General features: G+C 38.3%; 1 protein-coding gene across 1 annotated transcript in view; it reads right to left on the reverse strand.

Annotated features, from left to right (window-relative positions):
* The window catches only part of LOC113228074 (protein FAM135A), a 43,615-nt gene extending 20,063 nt beyond the window's left edge, over nt 1–23,552 (reverse strand). Inside the window, exon 1 of the mRNA XM_026461214.1 lies at nt 23,297–23,552. Within this exon, the coding sequence (XP_026316999.1) occupies nt 23,297–23,373 (77 nt within the window). The 5' untranslated portion in view covers nt 23,374–23,552. The remainder of the gene's footprint in view (nt 1–23,296) is intronic.
* Nucleotides 23,553–24,160: the final 608 nt, after the last annotated feature.

Here is a 24,160-nt window from a genome sequence, read left to right on the forward strand (position 1 = left end):
ATTATAGAAGCGTATACATTGCTTAAATGAATTTGAGACTTTGTGAAGACGAATTTTTTTAAATAAGGTATGTGTAAACAATTTAATTTTCTGTTGAAATAGTGCTTATGACAACGTAATCTAGTTCTACATCTGTTATGTTCCGTGCCATACGTTCTGTTACTATATCCACTGAAAAAAAGCGTCGTAGCACCTTCAGTGAGACGATAATAGGCTGAATGGATGACGGATTCTGTAACGGCAGAGCGCACATACTGCCAGTTTTGTTAATTATTCGTTACTTTAATTATTTATTAAGTTTTCTTCTTTTTATTTTTGAATTATTATTTTTTTTTTTATTCCTTTTTCTTGTTTTCTTTCGTACCCGCAAATTGTTAAATAGTTTGTAATGATGTCATGCTGTGCTTTGAATTTTGCTTTGTATCTAATTTTGTGGTCGCAAACTATTATGTATTTTGTTTAATAATGTAATGTGTGTGTACTGTGGGTCTTATACAGAATAAATGATTTCTATTCTGTTTTTTTCAAATTATGTTTACAACCTGTAGATACAAATGATAATAACAACCCTACAGTCCGATGGAAGTGAACAGGCGGGTGTGGCCCATGTTCTTATTATACATACTACGCTTATATTCTACGCTTATATAGAATTTATATTTGTCTTAAAAAGAAACTACTAGAATTATAAGTTAGAATGGTGGCGATGTATTAGGTTAAGTTAATTAGGATTTTCTATATACACTCACAAATTGTTGTTAATTGGTTTTCCCTGTATACTCTTTACTTTCTTACATACTTAGTTCGGCTATTTGTAAAGCGTTAATGTTGTGCTCGGAAAGTAGTATAGAAAAATTCTGTATATGCCTCGGCGGGAACGGGAATTGCTTGACTCGTATTAGTACAAGCCTTGCTGGCGCTCGTCCTTGTAACTCATACTCGTCCAGCTATCACTTAATTCCCGGCCTGCGCAATAATGTACTATTTCTTAAACAATGCGAGGAAATAATAAACGACTAAAGAGAGGAAGATGTAAAATAGAAAAAGTAAAAAAAATATTAGCTAGCATTAAAATTTATACAATACAATTGCTAAAAGAAAATGTTATTGTTTTTCCAGGCACATTAATAGTAGTCTATTCTCTATCTATTACTGTATTTTCGTTATTACTCTTCCCACTAGCACTAATTTTCGCGACCAAAATACAAAGGGGACAAAACAACAGAATACCAAAACACTTTAGTCTAAATATTACCGCCATTTTCTTTTTTTTAAGTAGGTAAGCGGTACAAGTAGGTATTTTTAATTCTCGCAGTTATGAACACTGGGCAGTTGGTGTAAGAGTTTTTGTTTTGCCTGTTTACATAGTTCATTATTAGTAGGTAGATTTAAAAGTTTAGAGAAGAGGACAATAATGGATTTTCATACTTTGCAGGTCTTGGCCAGAAAGAAGTCGCATGGTCCGAAAATGACAAACTTTCCGTGTACATTTCCGAGTATGTTTGAGAAAAAGAAATAATAAAATTAGAATAAGTGTATTATTCTAATTTTAAAAAGCGCGAGTCCGAAACGTTAAATTGTTTGAAAAAACAAATGAACGCTATTTAGATTCGAAAAATGTGAAAAAATGTTTCATTTTGTCGATACAAAAAACATTAAAAAAAATTATCGTCTAATTTCTTTCGTAGAATCGTTAAAAAAGGAGAAGGTTCTCAATTCGACTGTATTTTTTGTTTATGTATGTTACGCGATTACTCCAACATTTCTGTACCTACTACGAGGATACTTCAGTATTGGCCTCTATAAAATTTGAAGACAATGTTCCACCTCTAAGGGTGGCAAACTAGGGGATGAATCTGCTTCACGCGCGTTTCGCGCGCTTTCCGGTAACCGATTGCAATAAAACTTGGCAAATAGATGTAATTTCACGAACTTTTGAAGTAGGTTTTTTTTAATATAAAAAAGTAGTAATTATCCAACGAGTAGTAATTGCGGAAACCTAAGCATTTGATCAGAAATATTCGTAAAATAATACCTATAACAACATAGCGGAAAAACTTAAGAGCTCTCATGCCAAAAAAGTTTTGACGTTGGCTCCGCCCAAATTTGTGAAACAAATATATGCCTGAAGCTCGCGTGACATGCGACAGCAGATGTTGAATTTTGGGCATTAAAAGTACCATTCGTTTTAGCGGAATAACTCTAAAACTAAAGGGATTAAAAAAAATCCGTAGTGACAGTTCATATCTTCATATGTAGTTCGTATCATGCATAAATATAATTAATTATCTAATTTTTGTCCTAATAATCTGTAGCATTTCGAGGATAAATCGAAAAAATGTGAAAATTAGAGGTCATTTCGTGATTTTTATCTATCGAGGAAACTTTATTGTTTTATGTTTCTGATTAATGTCTGTGCTTGAATATATCGTGTAGTTACTTATACAATATTTTATTTTTAACTTTAAAGTGGATATACCCCTCTAAAATCAAATCGAAGATTAAGAATTTTTCCTCAGCTCCCTCTTAAGCGATATACGTGAATGAGTTTGGTATATATTATTTTCTAAGTTTTATTATTTGTAAACAAATATAACAAAGTACATATATGTAAACATTCAATTGTTTGCGAATGATTAAAACATTTGAAACATAATAGAATGTAAAAAGACCGTCAAAATGTGGCTTCAGAGTAAAACTTTCAATGAAACAGAGGGCTTGCTGGAAGTTATTTCGTAATTCTTTTTATGTAGGTAACCATTAAATATAGAAATTGTCTCTTTGAAGTTATAAGATAAGGAAATTTTGCCCAAAAATGCCTAAAATACAGGTACACATTTACTTAGTTTAGGCATCGCAATTAAACATTCGGTTCTAAAGTTAAAATGAAGCATGCTAGATTCTTAATGCTTATTTTAATACTGTAATAGCTTTATTTATATTCATTTTGCTTGTATTATATTAGATTAAGTTGTATTTAAATAAATTTGTCTTTATATTTATTTACAAGAGGCTCGTTTATGTTTCCGTTGACAAACACTTCAATAAAATCCTAATCAAGTACATGATTACGATTCAATTTATGTGATCGTCTGTTTGATACGACGACGCTTTGATTTTTCATTCACAGTAATAGCGTAAGCATTATTCGGGACATTTACGCGAACGATAAAATGTCCCGTAAGTGTTTTATGTTGCGGGAGAAGACCGGCAGCGGTCCGGTTAATTTAGAATTAGGTCAAAACAACCGGTGCGTAGGAGTCGCACGGTTCACTCACTCGGAATTTGTGGAATCGTTTTGAAAACTGTCCAATAGATTTATCAAAGAAAATATTGCAATTTTTTTTTAGTTTTTTTCAGTTCTAAAGTCTAATAAATTAAATAATGTCAACATATTTAACCACAATATTTTGACGTGGAAGATTCGAAGATCTTATCTGCATTGTTATGTTATTATTGTCGATGGTAGAGTTTAATATTGTGACGATTTCAAATAAAGATTATTTTGAATTTTGAATTTGAATTTGATAATTATCTACGTACATATATTAAAAAAAACTTAGTACAAAAAATTAAAATAAAATACTTTTATTTAATGTATATTTTGTTTACGTTTTTAATTATAATTTCTATAGTAAGAAGCTTTAAGTACTAGAGCTGTACCAAAACAATTTGGTCAGCAATAACAAATAGAACAGTTATTTTTGGGAGCTACGGTCGGCATTGTAACCGGGAGCAAGATCACGTGTGGCAATTTCGAGCTTATTTACAATTTATTTTGCAGTTCACTAATAAGCTTTATTTGTGATGATGTTCAATTATTTTACACTTGCTTGGAGAAAGTTGAATTGAATTTTTTTAACCGACTTTAAAAGGAGGAGGTTCTCAATTCGACTGTACGTTTTTTTATGTTACGCGATAACTCTGGTATTTGTGAACCGATTTTCATGATTCTTTTTTTGTTAGAAAGATACCTCCATAGTGGTCTTATTTCATTTTGAAGAAAATCATCCACCTCTAAGAGTGGCTGATCACGCATGAAAATTCATTTTATACAAATAGCGCCTAAATTTTACTTAACGAGCAATTATTTTAATGGTTGGTATTGCTATTCTCCAATTCAAGGCGTTTTTCTCTCTCAATATACTTTGAGTAGTGAGAACCGATTTTTATTGTCTCCAGTGTAAAGTCCTGTATAGTGGCGAACTAGGTGATATTTCAATAAAACTTGGCTAATATCGACACATCCGAAGAACATAGTCCGATGTGATTATATAGCAAAAAGAAAGTAAGTACGTTACGAGAATAATTTGTAAAGGTGTTTTGAGGATTTATATATCTTATTTCGTTTCGGAAACATAAAATCGAACAAGTCGATCTGACATCTACAGCGAAGAAGAACGACCGAAATGTACTATGTCGAGAGAACAAGTAGTTTTGCACATAGATCTTTGTTCTACGGATGAGACGATATATGTAACACCGTACTTTTGAGGTCGGTTTTTTAGTACTCTGCACTGAAATTATTGTTTTGTTAGTTTTATGTAATAAACCAGCTTTAAACTTGTTGTCGCTTACCACCAGCGCCTGGCGCCCGTCAATAGCAGTTGCAGAGCTACTCAGAGATTTAGATCGAAAAGGTCTAAAGGCCACCGCCACTGAACCCGTCACTTTGAAACATAAGTTGGCAAGTCCAATGTGTCTGTAATTTCATCAGCACATTATTGTTTGGCGGCAGAAATAGGTATATAATATATAAAGGTTAATTACTACTTCACAATAGAAAATGTTATTTATTTATTTTATTTATTTAAGTATTTTATTTACTCATTACCATTTTTTTGGTTATATGTTCTAGACTGTTTTTATTATTATTTTTCTTTTTTTTCATTTGTGTATGTGCAATATGTGTTTTAAATACGTATTCTGTTGCGCCCTCAATTACTTATTACTCACAGTTTTTTCTGTAACTCGAGAGTTGCCTGGAAGAGATTGCTATATAGCAATAAGGCCGCCTGCTGTAGCTATCTTTTTAGTTTTTGTATTGTTTTGTATTTGTACCAGTGTGCAATAAAGAATATTTGTATTGTATTGTATTGTATCGTAAATACCATTTTAATTCAATATGCGCACTAAATAAATCACAAGTCGGACAATATCACATAAATTGACCATAATTTATAATAATAATAATAATAATAATAATAACACACACACTCAACATAGCCCCGCACTAGAGAAACCCTGTGTCGCGGGTGCCATGGACACACATATAGACAACCACAAATTACACCCAAACTCACGAGAGAAACAAATGTAAGTCTTACAAATATTTCTCCCGGCCCGGGTTCGATTAACCTGGAACCTCTGCGTGGTAGTCCGGCATGGTAACCGTTCGGCCACAGAGGCAGTTTAATTAATATGTTTATGGGGTTGAGTAGTTGATGTTATGAATTAATGATGTTCATTTATAAACGTGAACCATCTGCTTTACAGTTTTTCATGGAGCACTTTACAAACATACTGACATGTAAGGTATTTCAAAACAGGGCGTGCGTTGGATGATAAAATGTTTATACACAAACATACACACTAAATAACGCTGCTCTATTAGTCATTTTTCTATATTTATTGAAGATTTAATACATAAAATGAATCAAAACTATCGGCAATTCAACTCCAGCACTTTGTGTAACTTTTTTATGATACTATGACGGGACGACCAAGTTGTGCGCCTAGTTAGCGGTTGCAGTGCCATTCAGGGCTTTAAATCGTAAAGACCTGCCCTCTTTAATGATAAAAATCTTAAAACTTATCTCTTTATCATAATAATCTGGAATATAAGCATAACATAACGTAATCGACTTATTTAATAAAAAAATATACATAATTTCATTAAGAAAGAAGATATCCATAATACATAACCTTAGAGTTAAGTCTAAGCTCATGGTACTACGATTTCATTTAACCAAGGTAAACTATTTTATGGGGAACTGTATACGTTTTTACAATAAGATTATTAAGATTATCATTTATTAAGTTAAAAAACTACATTAAAAATATTTTAATTGAAAACTCATATTAGAAAATTGAAGACTACGTGTTAGATAGAGATGTATGGACAGACGACATGGCTCTAGATTCTACACAAATTTGATTGGTGGTGAAATTACAGGCACATGGGACTTTTCAACTTATGTCTCAGGGTGATGGGCGCAGAGGCAGTGTATATCAGATCTTTGCGATTTAAAGCTCTGAGTGGCACTGCAACTGTTATGGACAGGCGCGTAATTCACCATCAGGCGTACGATTTGTTCGTCCCATCACCTTGTATCGTAAAAAAAATAAAGGTTCAATACTTCCCTAGATGAACTCTTTCACGGGGATCTCTTCTTCTACTGCTAGTAAAGTTGACTGACTACTCTGAGATAGAGGGCTTGCGAACAGGTCTATTATGCCTAGTACGTACTCTCTCTCCACAAAGGTTATAAAATTCAACAATGCTCTTTTTTACGTATGAGATCTGTTTATTAAGATCATTGTGTTACGAAAAATAAATAATCATCATTACTATTATTTAATGTTGTCGTTTTTTAAATTCTTTCTGTTAAGGCGAAAGGTAAAGTTTTAAAATCATACAGCCAGGTTTTGGTAAATTTAGCTTTAGGTGATTTTAGGTAGACAGTCATTAAGCCTCGTCTTTGGTGGATAATCCTATCCGAGTAGAGTCATCAGAACTTAGAATTCCAATTCCGGGTAAACTCCAAATTCCGAGAATAGCGTCAATTCAAATGTAAAATTTGTTCGACTTTTGACAATTTCCATATAAATAAGTAGGTACTTTTTTACAATTGTTTGTAATATGTTATGAAAATATATAGATTAGTTACAGGCAGATATTTCATATGTAGCTTACTATCGCATTAGGTAAAATCCTGTAATGATAGTTTATAAGTATGGATAAATAAAAAAAAACAAAAATTAATAAGAAGTGGTAGTTTTCCAAAGCTCGCATTTGCGGTATATACCTTTTTGTGTTGCATATTTTGTAAATGTGGTCGTAGTTTTAAGTACACAGGGTTATTTGTTAAATAATAACAATCTCTGAAGACCGTACCTATTACTAACATCATAAACAATAACTTTTGTTCCATGACTTTAATAATTCATGTCATTTTACTTTCGTACAAAAATTAAAATATTTAAATAGATTGCTCTAGACGGTGATAACTCTGTGCAAAATTTACTACCAAATACAGACCTAATAATAATTGTAACTTTTTCATTGAAAAAAAAAAACCGACCTCAAAAGTTTGCTTATCAGCTTTTTTCGATTACCATGGGATCTCTCCATCAGATTCTGACTTCTTGGTGACAATGGGACTGTTACGGACTCCTTTGTACATTATTTTCATTTTTTTCTGGTTCTCATGTTGACGGTGATTTGTCGATTACATGTATTGTGTCAAATGAAAAGTCGACTTTTATTTGCAGAAAATAGTTAGTAATTTGTGATAGCTGAAACGAATTAGTAATAGAAAAGGAACAGTTCCGTTGGCATCAGGGACCACCTCGAGAGTATACCTTTTCAAACAAAAAAGACTTTTCAAAATCGGTGCACAATTGATGGAGAAATCGGTGAGTACACTGACATGCCTATAAAAATTAAGGATTTTCCTCTATTTCCATGGGCTCCCCTCATCAGATTCTGACTTGGTGACAATGGACCACCACAAAAGTGCACCCTTTAAAAAAAAAAAAGAATTTTCTAAATCGGTCCACAATGTACGGAGAAATCGGAAAACATACTCGTACATACAACCGAACGTATAATATACTCCTTCCTCTTAAAGTCGATTAAAAAGTGCCAGATAGTATGTACAACAAAAACTTAAAAGTTCATTTTTGGTTCTATAAAAAGTCATGGAAAGTTGTTATTTATAAAAGACATTAGTAACATGGCGAGGATTTTTTACAAATTGCCCTGTATATGTATCTAAAAAAACGTATTTGAATTCTATTTGAAACAAAACGTGTTTATGATTTCGAATAATTAAATATTTATAAGTCATTTTCTATTATAAATCTTTATTATAATTATATTTGTGTAAGTGTTTTTTTATTTATTATGATGTTGATTGGCAAACACTGAGTGAAATGTTTATGATTTGTTTTAAATTTTTCTAGTAAAATTAAGTCAAATATTTTTGTCTTTAATAATGAAGACCTACGTCTCGTTATTAAGGTCTCAAAAGAAGTAAACGGGTAATTTTCAATCTAGTTTTCTCTGCCTAATTTCAGTGGCAAATTTTATTATGATCATTTACGAGTAAGTATTCGAGTATATATATATGTACATTTATCGTGAATTAAGAAACAATATTTTAGGATACTATACTTGAATATTAAACGATACTTCATGATAATATTCTAGAACATTTAAATAATAAAAATTGTCACAGAAATTAGTAGAGAAAATTAATCTGGAAATTACCCAAAGAGAACAGTCTATTTAGATGCAAAAGGACATTGACTTACAATTATATAGACGTCGGGTCCGCGCTAAAAAGTGTCCGCACTTGTAAGGCGCTAAAATCGTATACAGAGCGCCAAACTCCGCTTTAGTCTTCATTTGTTCGACTGACAGCGCGATACTGCGATGACATTACAATTTAAATTTCGAATAGGTTGACTTGGGACATTTTTTTCGTGGTTTTTGTATTAGACCCGTCGTCCATTTATTTGTAAGTCAATGCAAAAGGATTATAAATTTAATGAATATACTAGTACAGCATTACCCAACCCCGCGGCTAAGATGGGATATGCAAACAGATTATTTTAAACCATTCTGACTTTACACTGTTCACACTAATATATTTTTTTTGTTTTAACCTTTTCTTGTCTTCAAACTTTTATCCAATTTTGACCATAAATTAATTAATTAAATTATATCACTATATTTGTGCCTGTTAATGTTAATTATTGTAATCCAAAATTTTGCATTGGTTTGAATATATTTCATAAGCTTGTGTACAACATTAATAATTAGTTATTATTATTGTAGTGCCCTTAAAGAATTCATGTGCTGGAATACTATCATGTATCACCTCTGTTAATCTACATGAAACAATCAATAAATGTATTATGAATTATGAAACTTAATTATGTTCTTAGCACCTGCAAAGCAATCTTTAGTGATTCATCATAATTGTACAGTTGGTTCTTATAAATCTACTATGTCATCCTTCAGGCTAGCTTAATGATTTCAAGAAGGATTTTTGGTGATGCAGTTTTTTTACACATTTGCGGATGTTGATGCGCACACTGATTTTGTGTATTAAAAAAACGCGAAAAAAATTATTATGATCAAACATTATTATTATTATTATATAATACATTATTTTATTTTATCTTATCATATTTTTATATTATTATATTAGATTATATATATATATATATTGTTTAATGTATAATATTCATTCTATTTTTAATTCAATACCAATTACCTTATATATATACCTATATAAAGGATGTGTGTGTGTGTGTTTGTGTGTACGTGCGCGTAAGTATGTGTGTGTGAATCAGTGCGTGTGTGTGAGTCGGTGGGTGTGTGCGTGCGTGCACGTGTATGCGTGTTCGCGTGCATGCATGTACGAAGGATTGAGGCAGTGAACTAGCGCACCTCCTTTAGCAAGTCCTCTATTTCATTGTATGTCTTACGTGCGTAGCAACTTATTGACCTTATGCTTAAGTTCCGAATTTGAGCAGAGCTTGACGCTATACAAAGCGTTAACTCTATTGTAGATATACGGATGCATGAATTTTGGAAATCTTCTGGCGAAGGTGGAGTTATAGCTGGTAGATAAAGTTTAAAAAGCCTGTTTTCGAGTAACTTACAATAATTAGGAGAAGAAGTCACTTCACGATGCACCAGAACCATAACTCCGAGTAGAAAGAGACCGCGAACCGATAGGACCCCACACTCCTCGTATAGAGCAATAGTTGGATATTTGATGGGTTTTTTCATCATTACTTTCAGAACGGATCGTTGTGCCCTGTCAGTCAACATCATGTTTTGCTTTCCAGCGCCACCCCAAAGAGTGATACAATAGGTAATAATGGATTGGCATTGAGCCTTGTATATCATCCCCAGTAATCTTATGTCGGCCGCCGCACGGAGATTCCTAAAAAAGTTTTTTAATTTACGTACTCTTTTGGCGGTAGCAACCAAGTGATCACCGAAGGTGAGCCTCTGATCTATAACTACGTCAAGATATTTTATATTTGCGGCCCAAATGATGCTTTGACACTTGCTTTTCAGAGTCGCAAGAATGAACCGGGATTTCAGGGGAGTACAAAGGAGCTGAGGCACTTGTCTTATGGAAACACAGAAAACGGGTTTTCGTCAAGTTAAGCGTCAAGAGATTGCCACGAAGCCAAGCAGCTATCCGTGACATATCGCACTCGACCAAATTATATACATTGGACCAATTAGGACCACTGAAAATAATGGCGGTATCGTCTGTATAGCAGATAGTGTCAGTGTGGTCCAGAACAGAGACAATATCATTTATGTACACAGTAAAAAGGGTGGGGCCCAGCACACTCCCTTGAGGCACCCCAAAGTCAATGGGCGTGGGATTGCTTAACTGATTTACAATTCTTGTGCTCTGGGAACGACCAGACAGATAGCTATGAAACCAGTCGAGTGCGATGCCACGAATACCAAGAGATTCCAACTTTCGAATAAGAATGGGTATGGCCACGGTATCGAAAGCCTTCGCCAAATCGAGAAAAACCTCATACAGGCCGTCTTGCTGTCCAGGTAATCCGACAATATGTTAGTAAGCAAAGATACCGCATCCTGATTTTCCGCGTCTAAAGCCTCTGTCGGTCAGATATTAATTTATTGATCATTGTATTGTATTGTATTGTATTGTATTCATTTATTGACTCATGTACATAGTCAGGTGTTACAATGTTTACAGGCATTACGACTAGAGTAGTACATGACCCTGAATAGGGCACTGCAAGTTAATTTATATAGTAAAAAACATTTTAAAGTAGTATTGATAAACGAGAAAACAAACTTGTCAATTTATTTAGCAGGTCGAGAGGATATAATATGCATATAAGTCAAGGATTTTTCAGAAATGACATGTAATTAAACTCATGTAAAGTAAACTCAATATCAATTAATTATTAGGTAAGCATTTCTAGCTTGATTCGTTACGTTAAATTAGTATGTGAATGTCACACACATTATTTATATTATTTAATACTTTATGTAGTAGTCAATTGTATAATAATTTTTATCCATTAAATATTTTTTTAAACTTTTAAAGAACAGATCGTCATTTGGTTCATTTTTTATGTCAGTAGGTATTTTGTTATATATTTTTATTGCACGGTAATAAGGACTGTTTTTGTACATTTCTAATTTTGGTTTGGGGAGTTCCAGTTGATAATTTCTTCTCAAACTCTTTATATGTTTGAATTCTTGTATATGCTTCCTTATATATGATGCTGATTCAAGGATATATAGCGAGGGGAAAGTAAGTAGCTTTTCTTTAATAAAATACGGTCGACAGCTAACTTGGGGGCCTAAATTCATAAGTATTCGTATGCATTTCTTTTGCATTACGAAAATATCTGCTTTGTTTATGCTGCTACCCCACAACATGATACCGTATTTCAGCCATGCGTAGGCGTAGGCATAATAGGCCGTAAGTGCCGCTTTATAATTTGAGTTGGTTTTTAAAAGTGCCAAAGCGTAGGTGAATGAAGATAACTTAGATTTTAACAATTCAGTGTGCGTTTTCCAATTTAAATGTGAATCGATGTTCACACCTAACAAATTAAAGTTTTCCACTTCCGCAATATTTAACGTATTAATTACTGTTTTAAGGTCTAATTTTCTTTTTTGATGTGGCCTGAATTGTATGAGTCTAGATTTTTTTAGGTTGATATTGAGGTTGTGGTCCAATAGCCAATTTTTAACCGAATTAAAGGAATTTAAAATATTATGAATACTGTCACGGTCATCTTTACACTTAAATAGTAATGATATGTCATCAGCGTACATAACACACAGAGTGTTCAAGGCTTCTGGTAGGTCATTTATGTAAATAACAAACAATATGCAACCTAAAACACTGCCTTGGGGTATGGAATGATTTATAGTTTTTGTTCTTGATTTTACTCTGTCGATTGAATTCGTGTCCTTATCCCAATATTCAATTTCAACATATTGCTGTCTATTAAGTAGGTAGGATTGGAACCATCTAAACACTTTTCCTCGGATGCCGATATTATGTAGTTTCTGCAATAACATTTTATGAGATACCATGTCGTAGGCTTTGGACATATCGAGCAATAGCCCTACTGCCCAGTGACCATCATTTATATTGTTGTAAGCTTCCTGTATATATTTAATTACCGCAAGTGTTGTTGAACGTTTTTTACGAAAACCGAATTGATTATTATTTAGTAATTTGTATTTATCTAAAAACTGAGTTAATCTGTTAGCCATTACTTTCTCAATTATTTTTGATATGACCGGTAATAGTGCAATAGGCCTGTATTGACTGACATCATCATTTTTACCGCTTTTTTTAAATATTGGTTTGATTTTTGCTACTTTGAGCTTTGACGGATAACACTCTTCATCAAACGATTGGTTTATTAATGATGTTATTGGCCCGGATAGTTCATTAGCACAGGTTTTAATTAGTGCGGCGGTTATTTCGTCTGCCCCGTAACTGTATTTATTTGGCATAGTTTTTATTATCGCGATAACTTCGCGTTCGGTAGCAGGTTGTAGATAAATAGAATTTAGGACCTGTTTAGCGGGCGGCTGTAGAGGTCGCTGGCCGGAGACCGGTATCAGCTGATGCGCTGACTCACCCACTGATGCAAAATAGTCGTTGAAAACATTAGCAATTTCTGAGGGGGATTCATAAACCAGATTTGATACCGTCAATTTTATGTTCTCGTTGATTTTTATGTCAGACTTTTGTTTATTAGTTATAGATTTTATTATTTTCCACATAGTTTTTGTAATGTTTTTAGATTTGGAGATTAATTTAGAGTAGTTAAGTTTTTTACATAATTTTACAGATTTTTTAAGAATTTTTTCGTATTTTTTATAGTGGTTTCTTAATACATTATTATTTGTTACATTCACAAGTTTTTTTAGTAGTCGTTTATGTATGCATGATCTTTTTATACCAGTAGTCAACCATTTATGTTTTTTGTTAATTAGTAATTTAGTGCGGTGCCGCGGTATACATTCTTCCATTATATACTTTAATTTATTTTCGAAAGCTATGTAATTGTTGTTAATATTATTTGAGTTATCAATAATAGTATTCCAATTTATTTCTGCAATTTTTGATTTAAAAAGCGACATATTTCGTTCAGAAAAGCATCTATTATTTATTTATTTATTACCGTGCGGTGACGGATTAGAATACAATTCACCGCCCCTCTCTTCCCGTGGGTGTCGTAAGAGGCGACTAAGGGATATTGAGCAACCAGCTGCTCCACTGGTGGTAGGGCTTGAAAACCCGCCTGGTTAGTGACCACCGTGCGCATGATGGAAAACACGCCAAGTGTTCGCTAGTCGGATGCGTTCCGGGATCAGTCAGCGTACAACCAGAGCCCGAGGCAACGCTGCCGCGACATTTGTGGTCTGTGGAGGCTTCCGCCGAACCAGTGCCAGGACAACTGCATTGACCCGCCGGCCAGGGAGACCCGTAGAAACGGTTGTTCCGCTGGCCGCCCGCGGTACAGTACAGGGGCCCAAGCGTGCTTAACCAGCTCGTGAGGCTGCCTCACCATGCCGCGCATAATCTCGGTGTGGTTCGTCGTGCCGGTTGGTGACCGGGAGGTGGGGTCCCGGCGGCCATTCCCGGGGGGGTTCGGGGGCCCTTCCGTCCGGCGGATCAGCGCAACTTGTCTGTAGGCAAGTCTCTGGGGAAGCAGGCCCCGCGATTTGACCGCTTGTGTCGCGGCACTGTTTTCTCGCTTCACGCCTCTTTTTCCCTCCAACATGTTAGCGCAAAGTACAAATTTCGGTCGTACAGCGGTGCACACCCCCACCACTAAAGCGCTCTTTAAGGTGGAGTTCACGAACATTCGAGGACTCCACAGTAACATCCACGCCGTCCACCAACATCTTGAGACGGCTCGACCAGAAATGCTGTTCCTTACGGAGACGCAAATACTCTGCCCGGCTGACAGCAGCTACTTGAATTACCCTGGCTATATGCTTGAAGAGTCCTTCAAAGCGAAAGCTGGGGTCTGCTTGTTTGTCCGGGCAGATGTTTGCTGTCGCCGTCTGCGTCATTTGGAGGACCCCTCCTTCTCCATCCTTGGGGTACATGTTGACCTGGGCAGTCATTGCCGTGTCTACATGTGCCTCTACAGATCCCACCACGGCGACATGGAGACAACTCGTCTCATAGACCACCTTACTCGGGCGGCAGATGACGCGCAGGCGCAGTTTCCTACAGCGGAATTGGTGTTTTTAGGGGACTTCAATGCTCACCACGAGTCGTGGTTAAGTTCCTCTAAAACTGACCATGCTGGAAGAACTGCCCACACATTCGCTCTCACACACGATTTAACCCAACTGGTAAACCAGCCCACCCGGATTCCAGATAGGGTTGGTGACGCGCCCTCTTTATTGGACCTTCTGCTGACGTCTCGCCCGGCTGGATATCGGGTGGAGGTCCAAGCCCCTCTGGGCACTTCGGATCACTGCTTGATATCCACTAAAGTGGCAACGTTACTGCCACCACCACCTACTGTGGCTAAACGCCGCATTTGGCATTATGCGTCGGCAGATTGGGACGGTATGCGGGACTATTTTGCATCCGTTCCCTGGCGGCAGCGCTGTTTTAGTGAGGTGGATCCAACAGCTAGCGCGACTGCCGTTGCTGATGAGATCTTAATCGGGATGGAATACTACATCCCGCATTCGGATCTCGTCAGTAAAGGGAGGCGCAACCGCTGGTTCAACCGTGAGTGTGCTGTGGCTGTTGAGAACAAACAGACTGCATACCGCGCTTGGATCAGGGGTCTAGCTTCAGACGATCCCAATACGAACTCACTTAAAACAGCCTACAATAATGCCACCAGGTCTTGCAAAAGAGCGTACATCAGAGCGGATGCTCAGCGCGTCGCACGAGTTGGCCAAGAACTCCTGACGCATCCCACTGGTAGTCGTAGTTACTGGCGTCTGGCCAGAGCCGTTGCGTCGAACTTCTGCCAGCCCTCGCTGCCCCCGCTGAGATATTCTGACGGCAATCTAGCCCACAAGCCGCAAGATAAAGCCGACCTCTTGGCAAATCTGTTTGCGGCTAACTCCTGTCTCGACGACTGTAACGCACAGCCACCAACTCTACCTCACTGTGGCTACACGATGTCTGATATTCGTATCAGACAATGCGATGTGCGTACGCAGCTCTGAATCTCTCGACGTCCGGAAAGCTAGTGGTCCTGATGGTATCCCAGCGATTGTACTTAGGAACTGCGCAGCTGAGTTGACCCCCGTGCTAACGCGACTGTATCGTCTGTCGCTCTCTTCAGGTCGTGTGCCGGACTCTTGGAGAGAGGCTAATGTGCAACCAGTTCCCAAAAAAGGCGACCGATCAGACCCGCATAATTACCGTCCCATAGCCATTACTTCCATAATATGCAAGGTTTTAGAGCGGATCCTTAACAAACAACTGACCCAATACCTAGAAGATCACTCCATAATTAATGATCGGCAGTATGGGTTTCGTCCGAAACGATCAACGGGTGACCTTCTAGCGTACTTATCGCATATTTGGGGTGAGGCTATAGACAAACGTGGCGAGTCGTTGGCTGTTAGCCTCGATATAGCCAAAGCGTTCGATCGGGTCTGGCACAAAGCTCTTCTCTCCAAGCTCCCGGCGTACGGTTTGCCAGCCCAGTTATGCAGCTGGATTGCCGATTTCCTTCGTGAGCGGAGAATTCGCGTCGTTTCTGACGGCAGCATTTCGAGGTTCGTGAATGTGAACGCCGGCGTACCGCAGGGATCCGTCCTATCTCCCACGCTTTTCCTTCTGCATATCAATGATATGCTTCCACTTGGGAATATTCATTGTTATGCAGATGATAGCACTGTTCATGGGGGATATCATGGATTCCCCGCAGCTGGGCGCGCCGATACTGACAGAGAGCGATCTGATCTTGTCGTTGAGCTCAATAGAATATTGGACCTTATCTCTGCATGGGGATCCAGTAATCTTGTTGAGTTCAACGCCAAGAAAACACAGGTTTGCGCGTTAACAACAAAATTGTCGCCGTTCCTTCCCATGCCTTCTCTGATGAGCACAGCACTTTCACCTCAGAGCAGTTTTACCTTGCTCGGTATGGAAATCTGCTGTGATTTGAATCCAAAGAGCTATATCGAATCTGTGATCAAAACAGCCTCACGGAAACTCGGAGTCCTGAACAAGGTGCGACGTTTTTTCACGCCGGACCAGTTATGCCTGCTGTACAAAACACAGGTCCGGTCTTGCGTTGAGTATTGTTCGCACTTGTGGGACGGCTCCGCCAAGTACTTACTCGATGCCTTGGATAAATTACAGCGTCGTGCTACTCGAATCATAGGCGACGAAGAGGTCTCATCACGCCTTGAACCTCTGCAACTGCGTAGAGATGTTGCATCGCTTAGCGCCTTTTACCGCATGTACCATGGTGAGTGCTCTGAAGAGCTGTTTAACCTCATCCCCCCTTCCCCGTTCCTGCTCAGAACCACGCGTGCTGGCCTTCGTAGTCACCGTTTCACTACCTGCCGAATTCCATCGCGTACTAAAAGGTTCGGTGGCTCCTTTCTCTGCCGCACGGTTGACAAATGGAACTCCCTTCCGGCACATGTCTTCCCTCCCTCTTATGATATGGGGTCCTTCAAACGAGGCGTGAAGAGGCATATTGTAGGCAGGCAGGGTGGAGGTGGCTAGTGCAGTGAGGATTCCATCGCTGCACTAGGTTCCTTCGCGTTTGGATACCACTTTCCACTTAACATCAGGTGGAGTGGAGTCATTTGCCTGTCATGTATAAAAAAAAAAAAAAAAAAAAAAAAAAAAAACAAGTAAACCTGTTTTGTTGTTTTAACGTCTTTCGTTTTTGTTTCAATTACGAAGATTATGCCTTTATGGTCGCTAATACCACTATCTGCTACCGTCACGTTATACTTTATATAATTTGTAAATAGTAGGTCAATGCAACTTGAAGAACATCGTGTCACTCTTGTAGGCGTATTTATTATTTGTTTTAAATTTAATTCTAACATTAGGTTTTGTAAGTTTGTATAATTTGAGCATACTCCATTGTTCTACCTGCACTATCATATATATCAGATATTAATTTATTTATTGAAAAAATGTACATACTTACTAAATCTATCTATATAAAAAGCTTTCTGCTTTGGTATTGTAATCAAATGGTTTTTTAATGATTATGTGACATTTTTAGGCTGATTCATGTTACACCGGGCCGTGCTCCGGACGTGCGCCGGCCGTGACACGGTCAAATATCTATATTATGCTTTTGTATGAACTTTATGTTAGACCGGGCCGAGTCCAAACCACGGCTAGACACGGTCGGGACACGGCGTTGAGTATTTTTTTCCAGTTCCAACCCGGCCCGATCGCGACACGTCATAATATGAATGCATTCGCCGGGCACCCGGAGGGTAGTCAACGTTGGACTATAGTGTAGTGGACAGCGCTAGTGCAAAATGCTCTCATCGTTTTTAACTGCCCCCGTGGCCGAACGGTTACCTTGCCGGACTGCCACGCGAAGGTCCCAGGTTCGATTCCCGGGCCGAGAGAAATATTTTGTACGGCTTACATTTATTTCTCTCGTGAGTTTGGGTGTAATTTGTGATTATCTTGTGTGTGTCCAAGGCACCCGCGACACTGGGTTTCCCTAGTGCGGGGCTAAGGAAAGCTATTCGGAGCGGGAGACGTAGTGCGCCAATTATACAAATAAAATTAAAAAATAAATAAATAAAAAGACATAGTGATTTAGGATATGAAACTTATTTTTAACCGACTTCAAAATAACATGAGGTTCTCAATTCGTCTTTATGTTTTTTTTGTACGTATGTTACGCGATGACTCCGCCATTTGTGAACAGATATTAATGATTCTTTTTTGTTGGAAAGAGGGTGCCTCAGAAGTAGTCCCATTTAAATTTTAAGAATATTTTCCACTTCTAAGGGTGGTAAACTAGGGGATGAATGACTTTTGAGGTCGGTTTTTTTAACCGGAGGTTAGGTTATTCCGGATTTAAATCGCGTATATTTGTTTTTTACAAATATATTGTTTGTATAGTTTCATTTCCTATGTGTAACAATGGCAAAAACCCAAGAACTCGATACATAGTTATTTATCAAATATTTAATAAATAACGATATATTATATCTACATACATATATATATATATATATATATATATATATATACAAAAACCTTGTCTTCAATTTATACTTACTAATAAATCTATACACGTTGCAGACAAGGACAGTTTACGCAATCCGGTTTTGAAAATAGGTAGCGACTTAGAATGTCGGATTTCAAATGGGAAATCATTCCACAATTTTGCAGCCTAAATTGTAAAGGAATCTTTGTAATACTCAGAGCGAGTGAGAGGAGGCTTTAGTAGGTTATCCATTTTAGGCCTTACTTCACGGTTGTGATCATCCCCGAGGAAGCGAAAACGATCCTGTGGTGGTAGAGGAACTAGAAGGACGAAAGGTATGCAATTAAAAAAAGGAGAATGATGAAGTATAACAATAAGGTTATAACAAAAGAACCTGAGGGTATGTATGTAAGATGAACGTATGTATGTAAGTATGTAGGTGAGTTGAGTGGTGTGGTGCAAATGAAAGTGTACTGTGTAGGTGAAGATAGGAGAAGCTCGAAGCTGGGTATACGAAGTTGCTCTCCAATGTTGGAGACCGAGGGCGGAGGTGCAGACCCGGAGCGCAGTGGGTTCGGTGCGGAGGCGGTGAGTGGAGAGGCTGCACCGACAGCGGCGGTAGTGCAGCAGTGGATTTTATCACTTTGTACTCGGAGGTGGAGTTCTACTTCGTCTTGGCGTTGGCTTTAGTCACTCCTGCCGCACCAAACTCACTTAGTGAAAGTAAGGTACACAGTCCAGGTAGGAGGAGCGTAAACTTGAAGCCCAGGTTTAGCGTGAGGCAGTCGTGGAACTGATCATCAGGCAGGAGCGTAAGCGTGGCAGGGGTAAGGCCAGGTGTAGGGCTTCGAAAAGGTGAGACTTCGTGCAGTTACTAGGTCTCGTGAAGACCAGATGCCTCCAAGGACAGTACAAGAATGACGAGCGTTTGGTAGAGCGCGAGGGAGTATCGAAATTCGAATAGCCAATTTTGAATTTGAAATGAAGAGCCAAAATGAGAGCAGCCAGGAGCGGAAACGCTTCTACTGCTAAGATTGCATATCAAAGGCAGAGTAATTTATAGGAAAGTCGCGAGGTCGTCATTAAGTTCGGCGATTAAATTGTCCACATCGTAAACAGGAGACTGAGAATAAATCTGAAGGTCGTCAGTATACAAATGATACTGACAAGAAAGTAAGGGAGTTTACAAAGATGGAAAAAAGAAGAGGAGAGAGAACCCCGCCCTGAGACACTCCTGCAGTAACGTCACAGAAGTTGCTGAATGCTTATTGTCGATACGAACACATTGCCGACGCCCAACAAGATAGTGGCGAAACCACTCTACTACCAAATCTGACACAAGGACAGATTTTAGCATTGCTAACAGGATGTCAAAGTCAACAGTGTTGAACGCGTTGCTGAAATGTAAGAGAATTCATACTGTCAGATGTTGATTCGACATACCCTCGCGAATGTCATCAGATACCTTGGTTAAGGCAGTAACAGTGCGATGCCCCGAGCGGAAGCCAGATTGGAAAGGACTAAGGATATTGTAGGAGTTCATGAATATTGTGATCTGGTGATGGACAAGATGCTCAAGAACTTTGGAAAGGAGTGGAAGAATAGAAATAGGACGAAAGTGAGAAGGTAAATATGGATTAGAGGTTTTAGGTATAGGTCCTACAGCAGCTTGACGCCAGCAGCTTGGGAAGGTGCCAGTGTCGAGAGAAAAGTTGAAAATAAGGCAAAGTATAGGAACAAGAATTGAAGAACGGTGTAAGATCATCCTACGGTTTATTCCATCCAGCTCTTGAGCATTGGATTTAATGGCCAAGATATTTTTCTCGACTTCGCCCTCGGACACGGACCTAAAAGAGAAAGCCGGATGTTGTGAGTCATAAGCGATAGAGAGTGACTTCAGCGTAGATTGCTTAACACTAGCAGAAAGAAAGGAAGGCGTTGTGAAATGAAAGTTCAAAGAGTTAGGATCAAGATTTAAAGGAATAGGAGATTTAGACTTGCCAATACCAAGGGTATTGAGAAATAGATAGATAGATAGTTTATTTGCATACAAAGAACACAATACATGAAATACAAAGACAGAACAAACAATGAAGTAAATACTTAAAACGAACAAAAACAGGATTATATAAACAACAGATACAAAATCAAATCAACTTATAATAGAAAAAAGTATCATGTGTGCTGTCGTGAAATGACCATACCTTAGCAGGATCACCATTGGAAACTGAGGCATGTATGTGACGGCGCTGCGCATCCCTGCATACCCTGCTGCAACAGTTCCGAAGATCCTTAAATTTACGGTAGGTTTCATCCGAGGGATTGTTTCCATATCAAACCTTGGCAAGATTGCGCCTGGAGCCGGAAGATGCTTCAGCCGGATAGGACGGAGCGTGTATGTGATATGAGCTGGATAAGCATCGACTTGAAAATGTCCATCTTCAGGTCGATAGTTGGGGCTCTAAGAATAGCGTCCCAGTCAATACCGCTAAGGTCACGCATAAAGCTACCTTCATCAAGTTCTTAAAATTGCGCTGCATGACCACCCGAGGTTTAGGTTTATCATTGTAATAAGAATTTTATTGATGATGTAGAAAATAAGCCTCACAATTGGCAAATCTATTCTCTTTGTCATAAGTAACGCATTTGCATTTCGATAACTATATTTTTTCAACATTTCGATATTAATAGCAGTACCATATATATTTCTGCCGCTAGGCAGTAGTGTGAGGATTGCTGTGTTCCGGTTTTGAAGGATTACGGGTGCTGGTGAAATGTCAGGCACATGGGGCTTGTCAACTTATGTCTCAGGGTATCGGGCGCAGGAGCAGTGCCACTCAGATCTTTGCGATTTAAAGCTCTGAGTGGTACTACAACTGCGATGGACAGGCGTGTCGATTAACATCAGGCGCACGACTTGTTCGTCACGTCACTTAAATTAATATAAAAAAATAAAATAAAAAAATAACTTTCGAGATACTGGCACCTAAAGTTTTTTTGCTAATAGGTATAAAGTGTCAATTACGCTGTTTTCGCTTAAAAGAAAAAAGATATAAAAAAACCGATAAGAGGGGGTTGTAGATCACGTTTCGGCGATTTTCATTAAAATGTCGATTATGTTAGTTGTGATAAGGAAGGCAGCATTCATATTTCGTTGTAAAGTTGACGTAGACGCATAGGCCATCGCCTGTGCATCTACGTCTCATCCCATCCCATCGTCCCATCGGACGATTTTCTTAAGTACAAAACGCATTTCGAATTGAATCATGGACGCGGTTTCCAGAAAAATTGTAAGAGTTACAATGAACATGGAACATTAAAACGGTTATTCATCAGGCACTCTCTATTATGCGCACGTTCTCGGCGCTTTGAAAAGAGTACATTTTTAATGAAAAGAACACTACCACTACGATTTCCGCCGGGTTTACTTCTGAATAATGCAAACAATCTAAAGAAAATTGTTTACTACTTTTAATAGCAACTAAATACTACAATAATGAGAATTCGTACCGTTGGTGTAATAAAGACACATTCGATGATACGGCAAAAGTGCTTTTATCACATTAAAGTCACTAAAATATGACGAACTACGTGAAACAAATTATGTATTAGTAAAATGTTGTAACTTCTATCTAAGCATAAAAGTTATCAGCTAATTTCTTTCGTAGAATCTTTAAAACTCATAATTTTTCAGATGCAACCTTATCACACCCAGAGTGCGATTTTTTTTCAATCGTTGCATGAAATTTTCAATGTAGTTACTATTATTTGGTTATCAATACTATACGAGTTAATATATAATAATTTATTATAAGTCATCGGCATTTCAGAGGCAGGTTGTTCTATTTTAACTTGCAGTTATGAAAATAATTTCTTTTTTTATAGAAACGTAAACGTAAAAACGATAGTTCGATATCTATATTAGTTCCTTTTGAAGCTAGATGTAGTGCATTTTCAATCTTACCTGGAACATATATTCCCCAAAACTTACAGAAACGGTTTCCCAAGCTGAAAGATTTCAAACGCACTCATAACTGACTACGATGACTGTCTTAACAACTATCATAATATCTCGTCAAGTTCTCTAATTGCCTGCGCTATTATGGAACACAAAAACTTCGGAGTACGTGACTTATAATGTACTTAGTGTTGTTTTGGTAATTAATTGCGTAACCTGAAAAACTGGGTCGGCAGTAGATAACGTTACTGTCGGATTTGTCCGCGTGCTTATCTTTATGAAAAATTCTCTAAATTTTGTTTAGTTCATTTTTGGTGCATTTACATTTTAATAATGGTTATAATTTAAGTGTTAGTAGTATTTACATGATTTACTTACTGATTTTAAATGTTACTTAATGACGTACGTCAAAGGTTAAATATAAGAAAAAACGATTATCATTAGGTTTCTGTTATTGGTTTATATATATAGATATTATATAACTATTGCAATAAAAAACCAAATTGCCGTGTTAATTTGTGTGTATAATGAGATTAAGATGTCAGCATATAAGGCGAAACGCGAAATCCAATTTGATTGAAACGATGTATCTAGTTCGTAATCAATATCTAATAGTGCTATCTGGTAGCAAGATAGCCTTTGCTCGGTTATCAGTAGGTTTACCGGCCGGCGGGTCGGTTGTTATCACACGGGGTTGATGAGCAACGGCTTTAGGAATTCTGTTAATCCTGCGAGTGCTACGAATGATTAAAATGTTTACAAAAAATGTTTTTTTTTATTTAACGTGGTTATGGAAGGTAGATATTTTGTAGTATAATACAGTTTTATAACAATTCTACATTGTCTCAAAACCGTAGAAACAAGGATTCGCTTGCTCACCCTCTCTGGAAGAGATCGACATTGTAGAACTTGTAGAGTTCGACGGAGAACTCGAAGGTGGCCTGCAGGTCGCTCATGGTGCGTGAGTGTAGGGAGGGGCGCGGGCGCGGGCGGCGCGGCGCGCCATGCCGCGGCCGCTAGCAGCGCGCTGGACCAGCCGGCGCAAGGCCTGACATCTCACAAACAGCACTGCACAGCACTCAACCACGGCACGACCACACCCGGCACTGTTCGCACTCGCGCTGCTGATCGAGTTTTCGTCTCACCGCACGAAAATAGAGCGCGCGACGCGGCGACTGCGAACGCCGTACGGCTCACAGTGCGGGAACCAGGAATTCATTTTTTAGTAGCGGACGGCACGCATGCGCAAAAAGGCCGCGCCGTCGCGCCGCCTGGCCTGCAGCAGTGCGCGTCTCGCCTCGCCCACCTAGACAGGTGCTCTTGCAATAAAACGTTAATCCACACTCGAATCGCCGGTTGGATGTTATTATGAGCCGGCCGTCTTGGGGATATGTTGCTGCGTGGTAATGCGGCACGATGACTTTCTCCCGCGGGAGACAATTTAAAGGTCAGGGGGCGGCGGCGGTGACGTTGCTTAGACTAGCAGAGCGGGCCTCTAGGGATCCGCGCAGCGCCGTATTGCGACCTAACCTTTTGTCACACCTGCCGAACCCACGATCCTAGATACATCCGATAACGCCATTTCATGAATACCTGTCTGCGGCAGGGCTACGATTAAGGTCGGCCTTTGGTGAGATTGTATGTTTTACGATCACGCAAAAAGCCGCGCCGATATCTTCCACGGTTTCGCAATACACGACATAAAGCTAATACCGGGATGTAGCTGAATATTTCGGGAGTTGT

This window comes from Hyposmocoma kahamanoa, unplaced genomic scaffold (genome assembly GCF_003589595.1).
Source record: "Hyposmocoma kahamanoa isolate Upper Pololo Valley unplaced genomic scaffold, ASM358959v1 220, whole genome shotgun sequence".
In the NCBI taxonomy this organism is placed as follows: domain Eukaryota; kingdom Metazoa; phylum Arthropoda; class Insecta; order Lepidoptera; family Cosmopterigidae; genus Hyposmocoma; species Hyposmocoma kahamanoa.